We start from the raw sequence: 13007 nt of genomic DNA, 5'->3' as shown, positions 1-13007 counted from the left end.
ATGTTCCACTCCCTGGTCTTGCTCCAGTTTGTGGCTCTGCCTTGGCTGGTTATTGGAGAACATCGCATCATAGGCGGCAATACAGAAAGTATTAAGGTTGCTCCATGGTATGGATCGCTCATAGCAAACTCTAAACTGAAGTGCGGCGGTGTGTTGGTGAAGAACAACTACTTCCTGACAGCCGCCAAGTGTGTGGATGGCTTTGATGTAAGTGATCTGCAAATAAGGTTGGGCACCAGCAGCTGCGAATCGGGCGGATCCAAGGTGGGAGTCTGCAAGGTGAAAGTACATCCCCAGTATTCATCCTGGCGCTTCGACAACAATCTTGCCCTCCTGAGGACCTGCGAGCCACTGGTGGCCACCGATGAAATAAAGCCAATTGAGAGCTCCGACAAGATTCCGGAGGACAATTCACAGGCCAATGTCACCGGCTGTGGTGCCAGAAGGGGCAGTGTGTTCGATATTGACAAAGGCAGGGCGTTCAGCGGCTTTTTCGACCCGTTAACCGATATGTTTCTTAACCTGCCTAAGCAATTGCACAGCGCCGAGGTGCAGATCCTCAACCAAAATCAGTGCTCATCCGACTGGAAAAAGATTGGATTTGGATATTTCTTTTTGCTAAACGGAATCTCCGAGCTGACCATATGTACCAAAACATCCGGCAAGGGAGCCAGCGTCTATGATATGGGTGACCCTTTGGTGGTAGACAACAAGCTCGTGGGCATTTTATCCAAGCCAGGCTGTTCCGCTAGGCCCGATGTGTACGCGAATCTCAACCAGCACAAGACATGGCTCGATGATAATACCAAGGAGTAATCAAGGGCCACTTAAGCTAGTAATAAACTAACATCAAACTACATAATGGAACTTATTCGTAATCAACAATTTATCTTATATTCCCTACACAAAATATTAATTATTTAAGGTACACTTGTAAGATCTCAGAATAAAGAAGAACATTGCGCAACGGTTGAATAATAGTGGGGCCAATCACAAATCAATTTAGAATGTCACCCCTTCTTTCGATTTTCTTCCAGATCTTATAAATACACGTGCCCTGCAAAAGGAATTTAGATAAAAAACAAAATGCTCCAGACAGTTTGTCTACTATTTCTAGTGATCATTCCGTGGTCGGCGAGTGGAGCTCCTGATAAGTGTGGGATCGTTGGCGAACAGGTCATGATTAAGGATGTGCCTTGGATGGCATCGATTCGGTTTGACAAGAGAATCATTTGTAACGGTGTTATCCTCAACACCAAATACATACTCACGACCTCGAATTGCATGAGAAAGAGGGCTCTTTCCAGACTAAAACTCTCCGTGGGAAGTAGTTCTCGGGGCACGGGTGGCACTGAGGTGGGTGTCTGCAAAGTGACCTACCACCCACAGGTCGGCAAGAAGAACTTCGGCAGCAACTTGGCTCTGATGAACCTGTGCGAAGCTCTAAAGCTCACGGACAGCATCAAGGAGATCCAGGTGATCGACAAAGAGCCCGATCTGAAGGCCAAAGCCACAACCTCCGGTTGGAGCACCATCATGTGGGGGGCCTCGCTGAGGGAACCATGCGAGACCGTCTCAGCGTATGTACTACGAAAACTAGATGTCAACCTCCATGATCCGAATTCATGCTCCAAGGATCGAAAGCGATGGTTTAACATCTCCTCCGGCGACACGGTGCAAAACATTTGCGTCACCAGGAAGACCGAGAGCTGCTCCTTCGACAAAGGCGCTCCAATGGTCATCGATGGCAAGTTGGCGGGCATATTGGCCCTGGGCGATTGCTCCAAGGAACCCGAAGTCTTCATCAATTTGTTCCATCACAAGGCCTGGCTGGAAAGTAATTCAAAGGACAAGTAATGCCCAAAAATGAATGGCCATAAAATTGATCAATATAAAACATATACATAACATTTATCTTTCAATCGACATACGTTAGACTATTTTACCGTTGTATACCTATCAAATATATGTATTTGTAGGACCCACCATTTTTACACACAATTACACCTTCTTTAAGCTGCTAAACTGCTTTTAAAATTCGGAAAAGTGCAGTGCCATGGTGCTACTCTATTCCTGACACACTACGACGTGCTGTCTCAACAATGAAATAATAATAATTGCTGATCTACATTTATAAAAGTTCAGGTCAGCATGCCTAATTGACATTTTGATGAATTAACCGCGTAACATTCCGAAACAGTTAAGGGCTATTAATCCATGTTGCATTACAGATTGATTACAGCTTAACAAAACAGTTTCGCTATATTACTATAAAACTTAAAAACACCGGAGTAATCAATTCTATTTGCGATAATGATTCTACCAGTGGCGCTACCACTCTTTCTAGGGCTGTGTGTGCTCGTCCTTTCCGAGGACTCGGAGGACTCGGAAATGGAAGTCGACAAGTGCGACAACACCACTATTGGCGGCGAACCCATGGACATAAAGGACGCCCCATGGACGGCTTCTATTACGGTCAGGGAAAAGGCCAAGTGCGTCGGTGTCATCTACAAGTTAAACTACATCCTAACTGTGGCGCAGTGTGTGGATGGCTATTTGAATAAAGCCATTAGAGTGCGAGTTGGAAGCACCACTCGAAGCGATGGAGTTACAGAAGCCACAATCTGCGATACCATCATTCACGAGAAGTTCAATCTCCAAGCCACTAACTATAATGTGGCCCTGTTAAAGTTGTGCAGTCCGCTCAAGGACTCCGCTACGATAAAGCCGATCCAGTTAGTTGATAAATTTCCAGCCGATGGCTCAAAGGTCTTGGTCACCGGCTGGCCATCCTTCAGGTGGTGGACAGAGTATTTTGATCAGTGTCTGGAAGATCTAGCCCACAAGCTGCAGAAGGCCGAGGTAAAGATGTCCGGCAAAAAGAAGTGCATGAAGGACTGGCCAGAGAAGTATCAACTCGGTAGAAACCTCACGGACGAGATGTTCTGCACAGAGAAGACCGCCAAAAATTCTTGCTCCTTCGACTTGGGAGCACCTTTAGCCTTCAAGGAAAAACTAGTTGGTATCTTGGTCAGGGGCGGCTGCTCCGCCCGACCCGAAATATACAACAATCTACAACTTTATAGGTCCTGGCTGGACAAAAACACCAAGTAACTACACTTCAAAGCGTGAAAGTGAAATAAGGTTCACAAAGCACACTATTAATAAAAACATTGGTATTTGAGTATAAACAAAAAACTATGAAATAGTACCCCTAACTGAGAAAAAAATATATTTTATAGAAAATAATAATCTGTTGTTCAATAATTCCGATTTTATAGCGCTAGGCTCAGAAAAGAAGTTCTACTGCAGTTTTATGCCGTGGTAGTTATGCAATCTGCCTATGTTATGCAGTCACTAACATTTTAAATTAACAAAGCTATGAAAACCTATTAAGATAGAGGCAAATAACACACATCACTTCCTAATTGGCAAGAACAGAAGGCAAACCATCACTCAATTTGAGGTATGACTTAGCAGATAAGGAGTGTAAGCCAGTGCAACTAGAGAATTTTGCCTATAAATTGAGTTCCCCATGCGGTATTAAATTCAGTTTACAACAATGATCCGGCTTGTGTTGCCCCTTCTGCTGGTGGCGCTTCCATGGACGGTGTTCGGTGACCCCGACCCCCAGACCCGCATCATTGGCGGCTATTCCGTGGACATTAAAGATGCCCCATATCAGGCGGCCGTAATTGTGGATAGCAGTGCAATTTGCAGTGGTGCCATCATCAGAACAAATACTATCCTCACGGCAGCTTCGTGTGTATATGATTACTCCATTGATTATATTCAAGTGCGTGTGAACACCACGTCCAGAAACTACGATGGAACTGGAGTTCTGATGCCAGTCTGCGGGGTCACCATCCATCCACAATACTCCTACTGGCGCTACGACTTCAACCTGGCTCTTCTGAAGTTGTGCGAAGAACTGAAGACCTCGGAAACCGTTCATCCAATCACTGTGACCGACCGACTGCCGCCGGATGACGCCTGGCTGTGGGTCACCGGCTGGGGATCCACCTCTTGGTGGGGCAGCTGGTTCGACAGGTGCTTCGGCAGTCTGCCACTCCAGCTGCAGCGGGCATGGGTCAGCGTCTACAATCGGGAGCAGTGCGCCGAAGATCGGGCCGTTTGGTTCTATCTCTGGGATAATGGCATCTCGGGATACACCCTCTGTACCAACTACGGCGCCGGAGGATGTTCCTACGACGTGGGAGCACCGCTAGTGAAGGACGGATATCTCGTGGGCATTCTCTCCGACGGCGGCTGCACCACCAAACCCGATGTCTACGCAAGTGTGATTTGGTTCCAGAGTTGGATAGACGCAAATACGTCCCCTGATCCAAAGGGTACTACTTCTGGGCCTAGTTTTACATCTTCTACGACTGTACCTAGTCCTACATCTTCTAGTTCTATACCTAGTTCTAGTTCTTCTACTTCCAGTGTAGCATCTAGTTCTACCAGTACTAGTACTACAGCTAGACCTATTTCTACTATTTCTATCACTACACCTAGTTCTACAAGTACTAGTATACCTACTACTAGTAATACACCTAGTTCCAGTCCGACAGATGCTAGTACTCTTTAAAGTTCTGCTATAATCATAAAGTTTAGTTATAATACTAGCCTCGATGATGGACACGTAAAGCAACGACATCCGATTAGTTTTAATTTCCATTTACTTTCCTGACAGCAGGTTTAAAGGTTTTTTAAGGGACCAGATCCTTTTACCAAGTTTGTTCTAAAAATATAAGATATAGGTAACTTATTAACACTCCACAATAAAGAAGCTGTGACACTCGCTTTTAAAATCTACCTTAGCTCGTTTTTCCCTCACGTGTTGAGTTTTTTTTATACCGAAACCACAATCCTGGGGCTGCACTCACAGTTTCCAAGGCTGTGTTCATGGAAATGTCCCTACAACAGCCTCTGGTCATTTGCATTATTCATGCTGGTCAAGTCAAACAGAAGAGAAGTACAGTTTGGGGTAGGTCGAAAGTTAAATACCCTTAGTGAGCAGTTATTAATATATTTTTAGAAGCAATAGTGTCGTTACACGACCAATAGTTCAACTTGACCAAGAAATGACAATATTTCTTCGAAAATTAAATCTTTAATATATTTTTTCTGTTTTATTTCCTTTTAATTTCAAGTGGCGAAACACTGTGAAATGTGCTCCATTAAATATTCAGTTTTACATGTATGTACTTAAGTTAATTAAAGTTTATTTTTTGGTCGGCCAACAAGAAGCCAAAGACAAATCGAGGGTGAAAAAGAGAGGGAGTCTTGGTGCGGTGGCAACTCGTGATGAAGAGTCCCCTTAGGTTGACACCATTTATAAGCTGCCTGGCAGCTGCCTGCATCCATTTGTGGCGAGTGCAACCGCGTTCAGGTTCAGCTCGCCACGTTCGGGCTGACAAAATCAAGATCTGGGGACATGGGATTTACTTGGGCCAGGTTGCCCCGAAAAGGAAAATACTTTTAGTGCAAATTGAAAAGTTCTCTCAGCTTGGACAAATATCTGCAAGAGTGGGCAGCTGCTGCAGATGGCAATGCTGATGCTCCTGCCTCAAGGACATCGACACGAAAGCCGTTCTGACCATTTATCAGAATGTTATTGGCCGAAAGACAAAAAAGAGGGCAGCGGGAGGAGGAAAACCAGAGAAAGGACATCCAGGAGAACGAAGACAACTGCAATAAAATGCAATGTTTCTATTACAGCGATTTACGTGCACACACCGAAGCTGAAAGACAGTGGTAACTCTGTAAGTGTACAGGAAACTATTTTAAAATAAATAAATGAGAGATTGAAAAACAAAAATGTATAGAAAGGGCTGTCATAGAAGTGTGAGGGAGAATCCTTTTAGTCCTTTTTTGATAATAAACTTGTTTTACTTCTTTTACAGCTTCTTAAAACTAAGATAAATAAAAATTAAAATTAAAAGCCTTTTTAAAAAATTAAATAATTATTTTTAAAATACGCTTTTAATTCGGGCAGAACTTTTTTAAAATAGTTACTAAAGTTCGAAAACGCTTAAAAATACAATGAATTAAATTTTTTAAATAATAGTGATGGTTGGTTTCTTTTATTTACTTTATGTATTATTTTGGGAATTGCGGAGATTGTGGCAAATAATGATTTCCTATACATTTATACATTTTGTTATATATACTTGTATATCTAATTTATACATTTTTCCGCCACCCTGCCGGTGCTTCACTGTACCCCACACTCCACTCCACCCATTTAGCATCACCTCGCAGCGTGAGCAACATTTTTATGGCTTCTTGGACGAGCGAATGGTCTATTTTGGGCAAAGCAAAGTTTTCATGGGATGCTGTCCTTCGCGAGGCGACTTGTTGTAGTTGTTTAGTTGTTGCAGCTTTTGGGTTGTTTGTTAACTAGCAGCAACTAGAAGATAAGCAGCCGAAATGTTTCTCTTGCCGCTGGTCAGATGCATTTGTTTCCCTTATTCTTCTCGTGCGCATCCTTCGCTGCTTTTTTTCTTTTTTGGCCATTTTAATTGCTGTTGAACTTGGTGTTTTGGCAATTGCCCCGACAACAAAACAAAACCCATTACAACAAAAAGACCAGCAGCAGCAAATCGAAGCAATATATTTGATTTAACTTGTTTGCACAAAATAGTTTTGTTGGCCTTTTTACTTTGGCGCGCACAAATAAATTTGTTGACGCGCTTTGAAAACTATTTTGGGAATTGCGGAGATTTGTGGCAGAAAAGTAAAATTATTATTGCAACCATTGCAACAATTTATGGCACTGAGCTGAATGGCCGCAAGTCGAACGAAGTATTTAAGAATTAAGTTCAATTATGTTAGTGGGAATTGAATGGCGAAAATAAATGCTAACTGTGTTTGGCACTCACTTTTGAAAGCCGAAAGTAGTGCACATAATGGAAGTGTTTAAATAGTGCTTTTTATTTTCAAATAATGTGCTCCTATTGTTCAGTGGCAACCGCACTCAAGTGATTAAATATTTAACCTCGTTTTTGTTGTGCACATTATTTTTATTCATATATTATTTTAAACACATTTTCATTTTCCAATTAGCTTTAATATGTTTTTAATTCATGCACTAGGATATTTAATTGAATTTTTTATGCAAAAGCGATTCTCTTTTCTTTCACCTTTTTTTTTTAGTATGCCCCCCAAAAACAAAGCAATTAAATCCCCCTCTTTATTTGGCAGCCAAATAGGGGGCAAAAACATTTAAATTAGGATTAGTTCCGTATGTGCGTGAGCTTTTAAATCAAAACATATGCCGCGGCCAAAAGGGTGGAGACAGCAGGATGCGTTTTTGGCCATTCGGCATATTTCTTTACGCCGCGGGAATATTGATTTGGCCCAGCTAGCAGGGGGGCACACACATAAATTAATGTCCTAACAACATTTGTAACTGAGCAGCCGGCCGTTGGTCATTGCCCGGACCGATTTCCATTTCCCGCTCCGACACATTTCGACAATTCCGGACAATCAGAGACATTTGGAGCCGGGCACGTCGTCGCGCGCATTTTCAAATTATATTAATTTTGAATGGCTTTTTAGAAATTAATAATTACATATGACAACCATGTGTGCACGTGGGTGTTGTGTTGGTGTTGGTGGGTGTTACTGGGTGTGGATAGTCGGACGTGGCACTTAATTTTTTGTATTATACAACTGTCAGCAACCCGACGGTCAACGGCTTTAATAGCCATTGAAATTGTCACAGCCAACAATAACCAACTAAAGCTTTAAGAAGCTAATAAAAATAAAAAAAGCAAATAATTACTGTGGTTTCAGGCCAATTTAATTTTTTCACAAGACAGGAAATTGCTAGCTTCGAACCTTTAAAAATAATATATAATCTCGATTAGCATCACCAGGCTAGTGTCTTTCAGTGCAAACTAGTCTTTTAGTTTGGTAATGTTTTACCAAAATTCTTTAATATTTCATTTATTATTTATAATATAAATTGATTAATGCATTTTAGTTTTAAAACAAAAGATTTACAAACAACGGCTAGCATATCTTTCTGTACCTTATACTTTCGTAACTTATACATCTTAAAAAATGTTTTTATTATATATTAAAAACAAAAAACTTTTGAAAAAGTAGAGTCTAGTCAATTTATATTTTCATTTTATAATTGTATTATTTTTTGTACTACCTTACACTTTAAAGTTCCTCCAGCTAACAAAATGAATGGCTAAAATGGTGTATGGGTTTCTCTGAACATAATATAACAAATGGATGTAAGACCAAGAAGAAAACAGAATAATTTAATCTATAGTCCTTCGAAAAATTATAAACCAAAATGGCTGCCTTTGAATATTTTTTGTCATTGTATGCCGGCAGGATTTTTTGCACTCTGTTTTGGTTAGCCCACATCACATCCGATTCCTTCTACCATTCCGTTTTGGTGGATTCTTTTTTAGGTCCCCATACGCAGGCCACCAAATGTTTCTCGATCCCGGACTGAGACCCAGAGTCTCTGAATACTTTGGCCTCCCCCATTATTAATTGCTAACGTGCGCTGATTTCTTTGCTACACTTTTTGCGGCTCTCCATCTTCCTGTTTGTTATTTGTTGCTGCCCTCCTTTTAGCCAATGTTCAGTGCGATTTAACCCTTTCGCTGGCTTGGCTGCTGGCTTCTGGCTGCCGGTTGTTCGTTTGGTTGTCTTGTCCATTTGGCTCGGCAGTGACATTCATGCACCGGCGAGCAAACCGACGCTCCAGCAGATGAGCGAGGTCCATGGCCAAAAGGGAGTTGCTAGCGGCGGCTCAGTAGGGCAATAAATCAATGCATGCTGCTCGGTTTGGGACGGTCTTTAAAGGCAGGGTAATTTTGCTGAATTTAATGCATTTTCTGGGCTCTAAAACTAATGACGAAACCATGTCAAACGGAAGCCATGACATCGCGGTCGTGCTGCCTTAATTAGCTCCATTTTTTTGCATCGCACTAAACTGTTGGTTCAACTTTGACTTTGATGAGTCCACCTGCTGTGACATGTAACTGTACTCAGTAATTTCAAACGAATGAGAAATGAAAAATTTATATTAAGACCAATGGAAATTTAATTGCACTTAATTTTTGACACTTTTTATTAATTTGACACAATCTCTACAGAAACAAAGATTTCAATTCGAATGATAAACTATTCAGCAAACGCCATTTTAATAATTTCTGTCTTCAAAACATAGTCTTAAGATATATCTTATAAATGAAAAATACATTTTTAAATGATAAACATTCATTTAAGTAAATCTTGTCTATTGGGCTTTACGAATACAAAATTTCGCACATGGAAATTCTTAAGCAAATCAAAAACGTAAAGTCAATTTTGTATTTGCCTGAAATTTACAGCCATTTATAGGTAAAAACATTTATTAGGATTTCGTAGTACTTTTGTCTTTAGAGTAATTTGGGTTTTAAAATAGTGACATGGGAAGAAGTAGTATGTCTTCTTTTGCTTTTTTAGCTAACGATGAAAACGGCTCGAAGTTTGCTAAAGATTAAAAAAACAATATAAAGTTTGGTTAAAGGCAGTAATCATGCTGAAATGCAACAAGCAATGGCCAAACAATAACACATTATAAATTCTTTTGGTAAATTCGCTTGAACAAATGCATTTAAGCCGGGAATGCAACTGCAGCTGCAATTTAGTTACTTTCAGCGGTTTGGCTGCCATCGAATGGCGGATTGTGGTGCCAAGGCCAACAATGGGCCATCTCCGAAATATATTGGAAAAAACTGGAAACCAAAAACTGAATGGCAAACACACCGAGGCGGGAGCCGTGAAAGGAGGCCCTTTTCCGGCTGCAATAAATCTGAGAAGGACGAAAGGAGGCGGGCAGGATAAGTGGTGTTGCCTTACAAGTTGCCATGACATTGTCATGCATATGAAGTGCCTCGTGCACGTACTACGTACTGCATATGCATCTGTGTGCACAACATAAATGCACACTCACACAAATGCCCAAGCACACATTGTCTGGCGGCCTTTAATTGCAGTTACAGTTGCAGCAGCAGCAGCAGCAGTTGCCGTTGCCTTGGCTTTTGGGCCGTGTTTACAAGCTGCGCCAATATCGCGCTGCTATTAAATATATTTTCCACTGACCCCTGATCCCCTCACACCCTTTGCCTTATCAGTGAATTTGTTGCACAATTTAAGCCGTGATTGTTTCGGCCTCGTCGCTGCCAGCGACTCATTTTAATTTAATTTCTATTTAAATTCATGTCATCTATGCGCGAACAAACTTTCCGCCAACAAATTTTACGGCCAACACTCAGCTCGCAGCTCTGGGCTTAATTACCCCTTGCTTATCAAAACATCTCGAAGAAGAAGCAGTAGATGTGGGCCAGCGCCGACGACAGTCGAGTTTCCTTAATGAATTATTTAATCTGCGCCCCTGCATCTCCGACCAACGCCCCCGCCCCGCCCCTCCTTTGGCGTCTCGTCTGCCACTTGGCGACATTTTCTCGGTTCGGCTAACCGACATTTTTTGCGCCCGACTTGTCAGCCCCATCAGCACGGTGGACAAATAGAAAAAAAAGCAGTTTTGGAAAAACTTACATTAAGGTAATTGGCCCACCGAACTTATATACACACTACGAAAAGCGGCTAATTACATGAATTTATTTTTGGTCTTAAGGCAAAAAAAAGATACTGCATTAACTACATAGTTGGAGCTAACTAAAAGCATTGCAGCTTATTGATTTAAAAAAATGGTAATGTAAAATTTGTTTATCTCACAAAAACTTTAAAAATCATATCGTTAAGCTACGCAATCATCTCGCTCTTTTAAAAAAATCCATTAAGTGGAAGGTAATATTTTTTAAATGAAGCTCTTTTAACGATATTTTGGATTATTCTATTAATATGTTAGAAAGTGAGCTATAGTTAAGAATCTATTAAATAGATTTAAGGATTTGTAAGTTTATCTATCAAATTTTGTTTTTATTTTATTTACCAATTTAGGTTTAATATTAAAATAATTAAGGAAATTCACATACTTGCACTTGAAATCTACCACATTTTATTATTAAATCAAATCAGAATTTAACCATCTAATCATCCTTCGAAATTCAAGGTACTTTATCAAAATCACTAACTAATTTTTAACCTGTCCTTAAGTCAATTTATTCCTTGCCAAAGCCAATACTCCCCCTTAAAGGTGAAAGGAGAAAAATGCTGCAGCTAACGCAAATAGGCCACAGAACCTGGCCGACTTGCGGTTGGGGCTGCACCAGCCATAAGGCTAATAAGTTAAACGACACCGTGACACAGTTACGGGGGCACATATTAATGCCAAGGCGGCATGCTGCCCGCCAAACTGAGATGCCAGGATATCGGGAGGTGCTGGAGGGAATCCTTGGTTTGTTCGGCTGAGTGAGCGTATTTGTTTACCTATTTACCGCGCAAATGAAGTTGAAAATAACTGTGAAATGAAGATGAAGTGCTTTGGTCAACAGGAGCAGCCGAGCAGAGCAGAGCAGAGGCAGTGGCAGTGGCAGAAGGACATCCCAGACAGACCGGCGCCTAAATGGAATGTAAATATTTGAGCAGCGTCACAGCTACGGTAGCCTTAACGGTCCTGAGGAAAAGAGTGAGGGCTGGGGAAAAACCGAGGAGCAGCAGCTTCAGCGCTGACTTGTTGGCAACTTAAGTGTCCGTGTGTGAGTGCCACGGCACATGTACATCTATGCATGTCAGCTTAGTATATACACGGTGAAAAACTTAAGCAATTTCATGTTTTTGAAAAAGTTCCTGAGACAGGAGTTTAAGTTAGATATTACAGTTAGTTCGATAGATCTTTTTAAAGCGTTGGCAGTGCTCTTTCTCTTTTATCTATTCTATAATTTATTTAATGCTCATTATAAGTTATTATCAAAAGCTTACATTTTTAAAATTTGTCTGCTGTTTGTTTGTTGGTTTATAATGACAATGACTTATCAATGGGTAAAATAATTGCATTTGTAAAGGAATGTTTAATCGGTAAAGTTAGAAAATAGAATAACCAAAAATAAATTTCTTCAAAAAGCAAATACATATAACCTACCCTAAAACCCAAAACACATAATAAAAGAATTCATCCCAACCGTAACTGTAAGTGTCTCTAAACAATAATAGCCGAAGGCCTCGTAGTTAGTAATTTGCCCTGTAATATTAGCTTTGGTTTTGTATTTATAATAAATAAACAAATAAAATTTGTTAAGTTAATTTAGAAAATATATAACTTATTAACTTAGTTCGCCTTGCTTGTAATTATACTCCAAACAGATATATCTTCAGCTAAAATCCTTTATTTCGATATAATTATAATAACATATATTTAATACCATAGGGCTATGAAAAAGCTGCAAATAATAAATATATTTCATGATTTCTCTAACAAAATATTCTCTTTCCCCCGGTTTCTCCACGTGTATGTGGTAATGTGTGACTGTGTTTAACTTGGCAGCCGTATGTTTATTTTAGCGCTCTCCCGCCTGACAGCTTCGCTCCCCAAAAAGGCCTTAAGCGGCAAAACAATGGCCAAGTGAAGCCATTGAAGGACGACGTGCTTACCGGCTCCAAGATCAGTTTGGGTGTTGGAAATTAAAGCCAATTAAAAGACTGGAGATGTCTGTACTTATGTGTGTGTCTGTGTGTGGGTGTGGGAGTAGGTGCTGGGCAACTTCAGTCATATTTTTTGGCATAAATCAAAACGAGCATCTTCTAGAAGGACTTGGTGTATGACTAAGTTCAAGGCAGAGCACTAATGCGCATGGAGGGCCCAAAAGTAGGCAACACTTTTGAGGCCAAGCAAAGGGGGTCGAGCATCCTTGCTTAAATGTGAATGGCGTCTCTAACTGAGACTAAATGTCTGCCAAACCCTTCCAGTCAAGAACTTAATTAGTATTAAAATATTCCTTGCAAGCTAACGAACATCAAAGCGAAATGCATCAGCGCAAATTAAGGAACTATTTAAAATAGAGCAAGTCTAATAGCCTAATTTTGTA

The 13007-nt window shown here is 40.7% G+C and overlaps 4 protein-coding genes across 4 annotated transcripts; all 4 read left to right on the top strand.

The window, feature by feature from the left end:
• On the top strand, nucleotides 1–967 carry LOC108051006 (trypsin delta-like). Its single transcript, XM_044461205.1, has one exon. The coding sequence runs from the start codon at nucleotides 1–3 to the stop codon at nucleotides 814–816; it is 816 nt and encodes a 271-aa protein (XP_044317140.1). The 3' UTR covers nucleotides 817–967.
• A 119-nt stretch (nucleotides 968–1086) lies between these two features.
• Nucleotides 1087–1857, top strand: LOC123037079 (trypsin-1-like). The gene has a single exon (XM_044456554.1). It carries the CDS (start codon nucleotides 1087–1089, stop codon nucleotides 1855–1857), a length of 771 nt encoding a protein of 256 aa, XP_044312489.1.
• Nucleotides 1858–2298: 441 nt separating this feature from the next.
• LOC108053803 (hypodermin-B-like) lies at nucleotides 2299–3252 on the top strand. The gene has a single exon (XM_017136528.2). The coding sequence runs from the start codon at nucleotides 2314–2316 to the stop codon at nucleotides 3112–3114; it is 801 nt and encodes a 266-aa protein (XP_016992017.2). The 5' UTR covers nucleotides 2299–2313; the 3' UTR covers nucleotides 3115–3252.
• A 310-nt stretch (nucleotides 3253–3562) lies between these two features.
• LOC108051004 (hypodermin-B) lies at nucleotides 3563–4818 on the top strand. Its single transcript, XM_044456552.1, has one exon. The coding sequence runs from the start codon at nucleotides 3563–3565 to the stop codon at nucleotides 4589–4591; it is 1029 nt and encodes a 342-aa protein (XP_044312487.1). The 3' UTR covers nucleotides 4592–4818.
• The last annotated feature ends 8189 nt before the right edge of the window (nucleotides 4819–13007 follow it).

Source organism: Drosophila rhopaloa, unplaced genomic scaffold (genome assembly GCF_018152115.1).
Source record: "Drosophila rhopaloa isolate 14029-0021.01 unplaced genomic scaffold, ASM1815211v1 contig_115, whole genome shotgun sequence".
NCBI lineage: Eukaryota > Metazoa > Arthropoda > Insecta > Diptera > Drosophilidae > Drosophila > Drosophila rhopaloa.
Note: the sequence above shows the minus strand (reverse complement) of the source record. Positions and strands in the feature narration are given on the sequence as shown.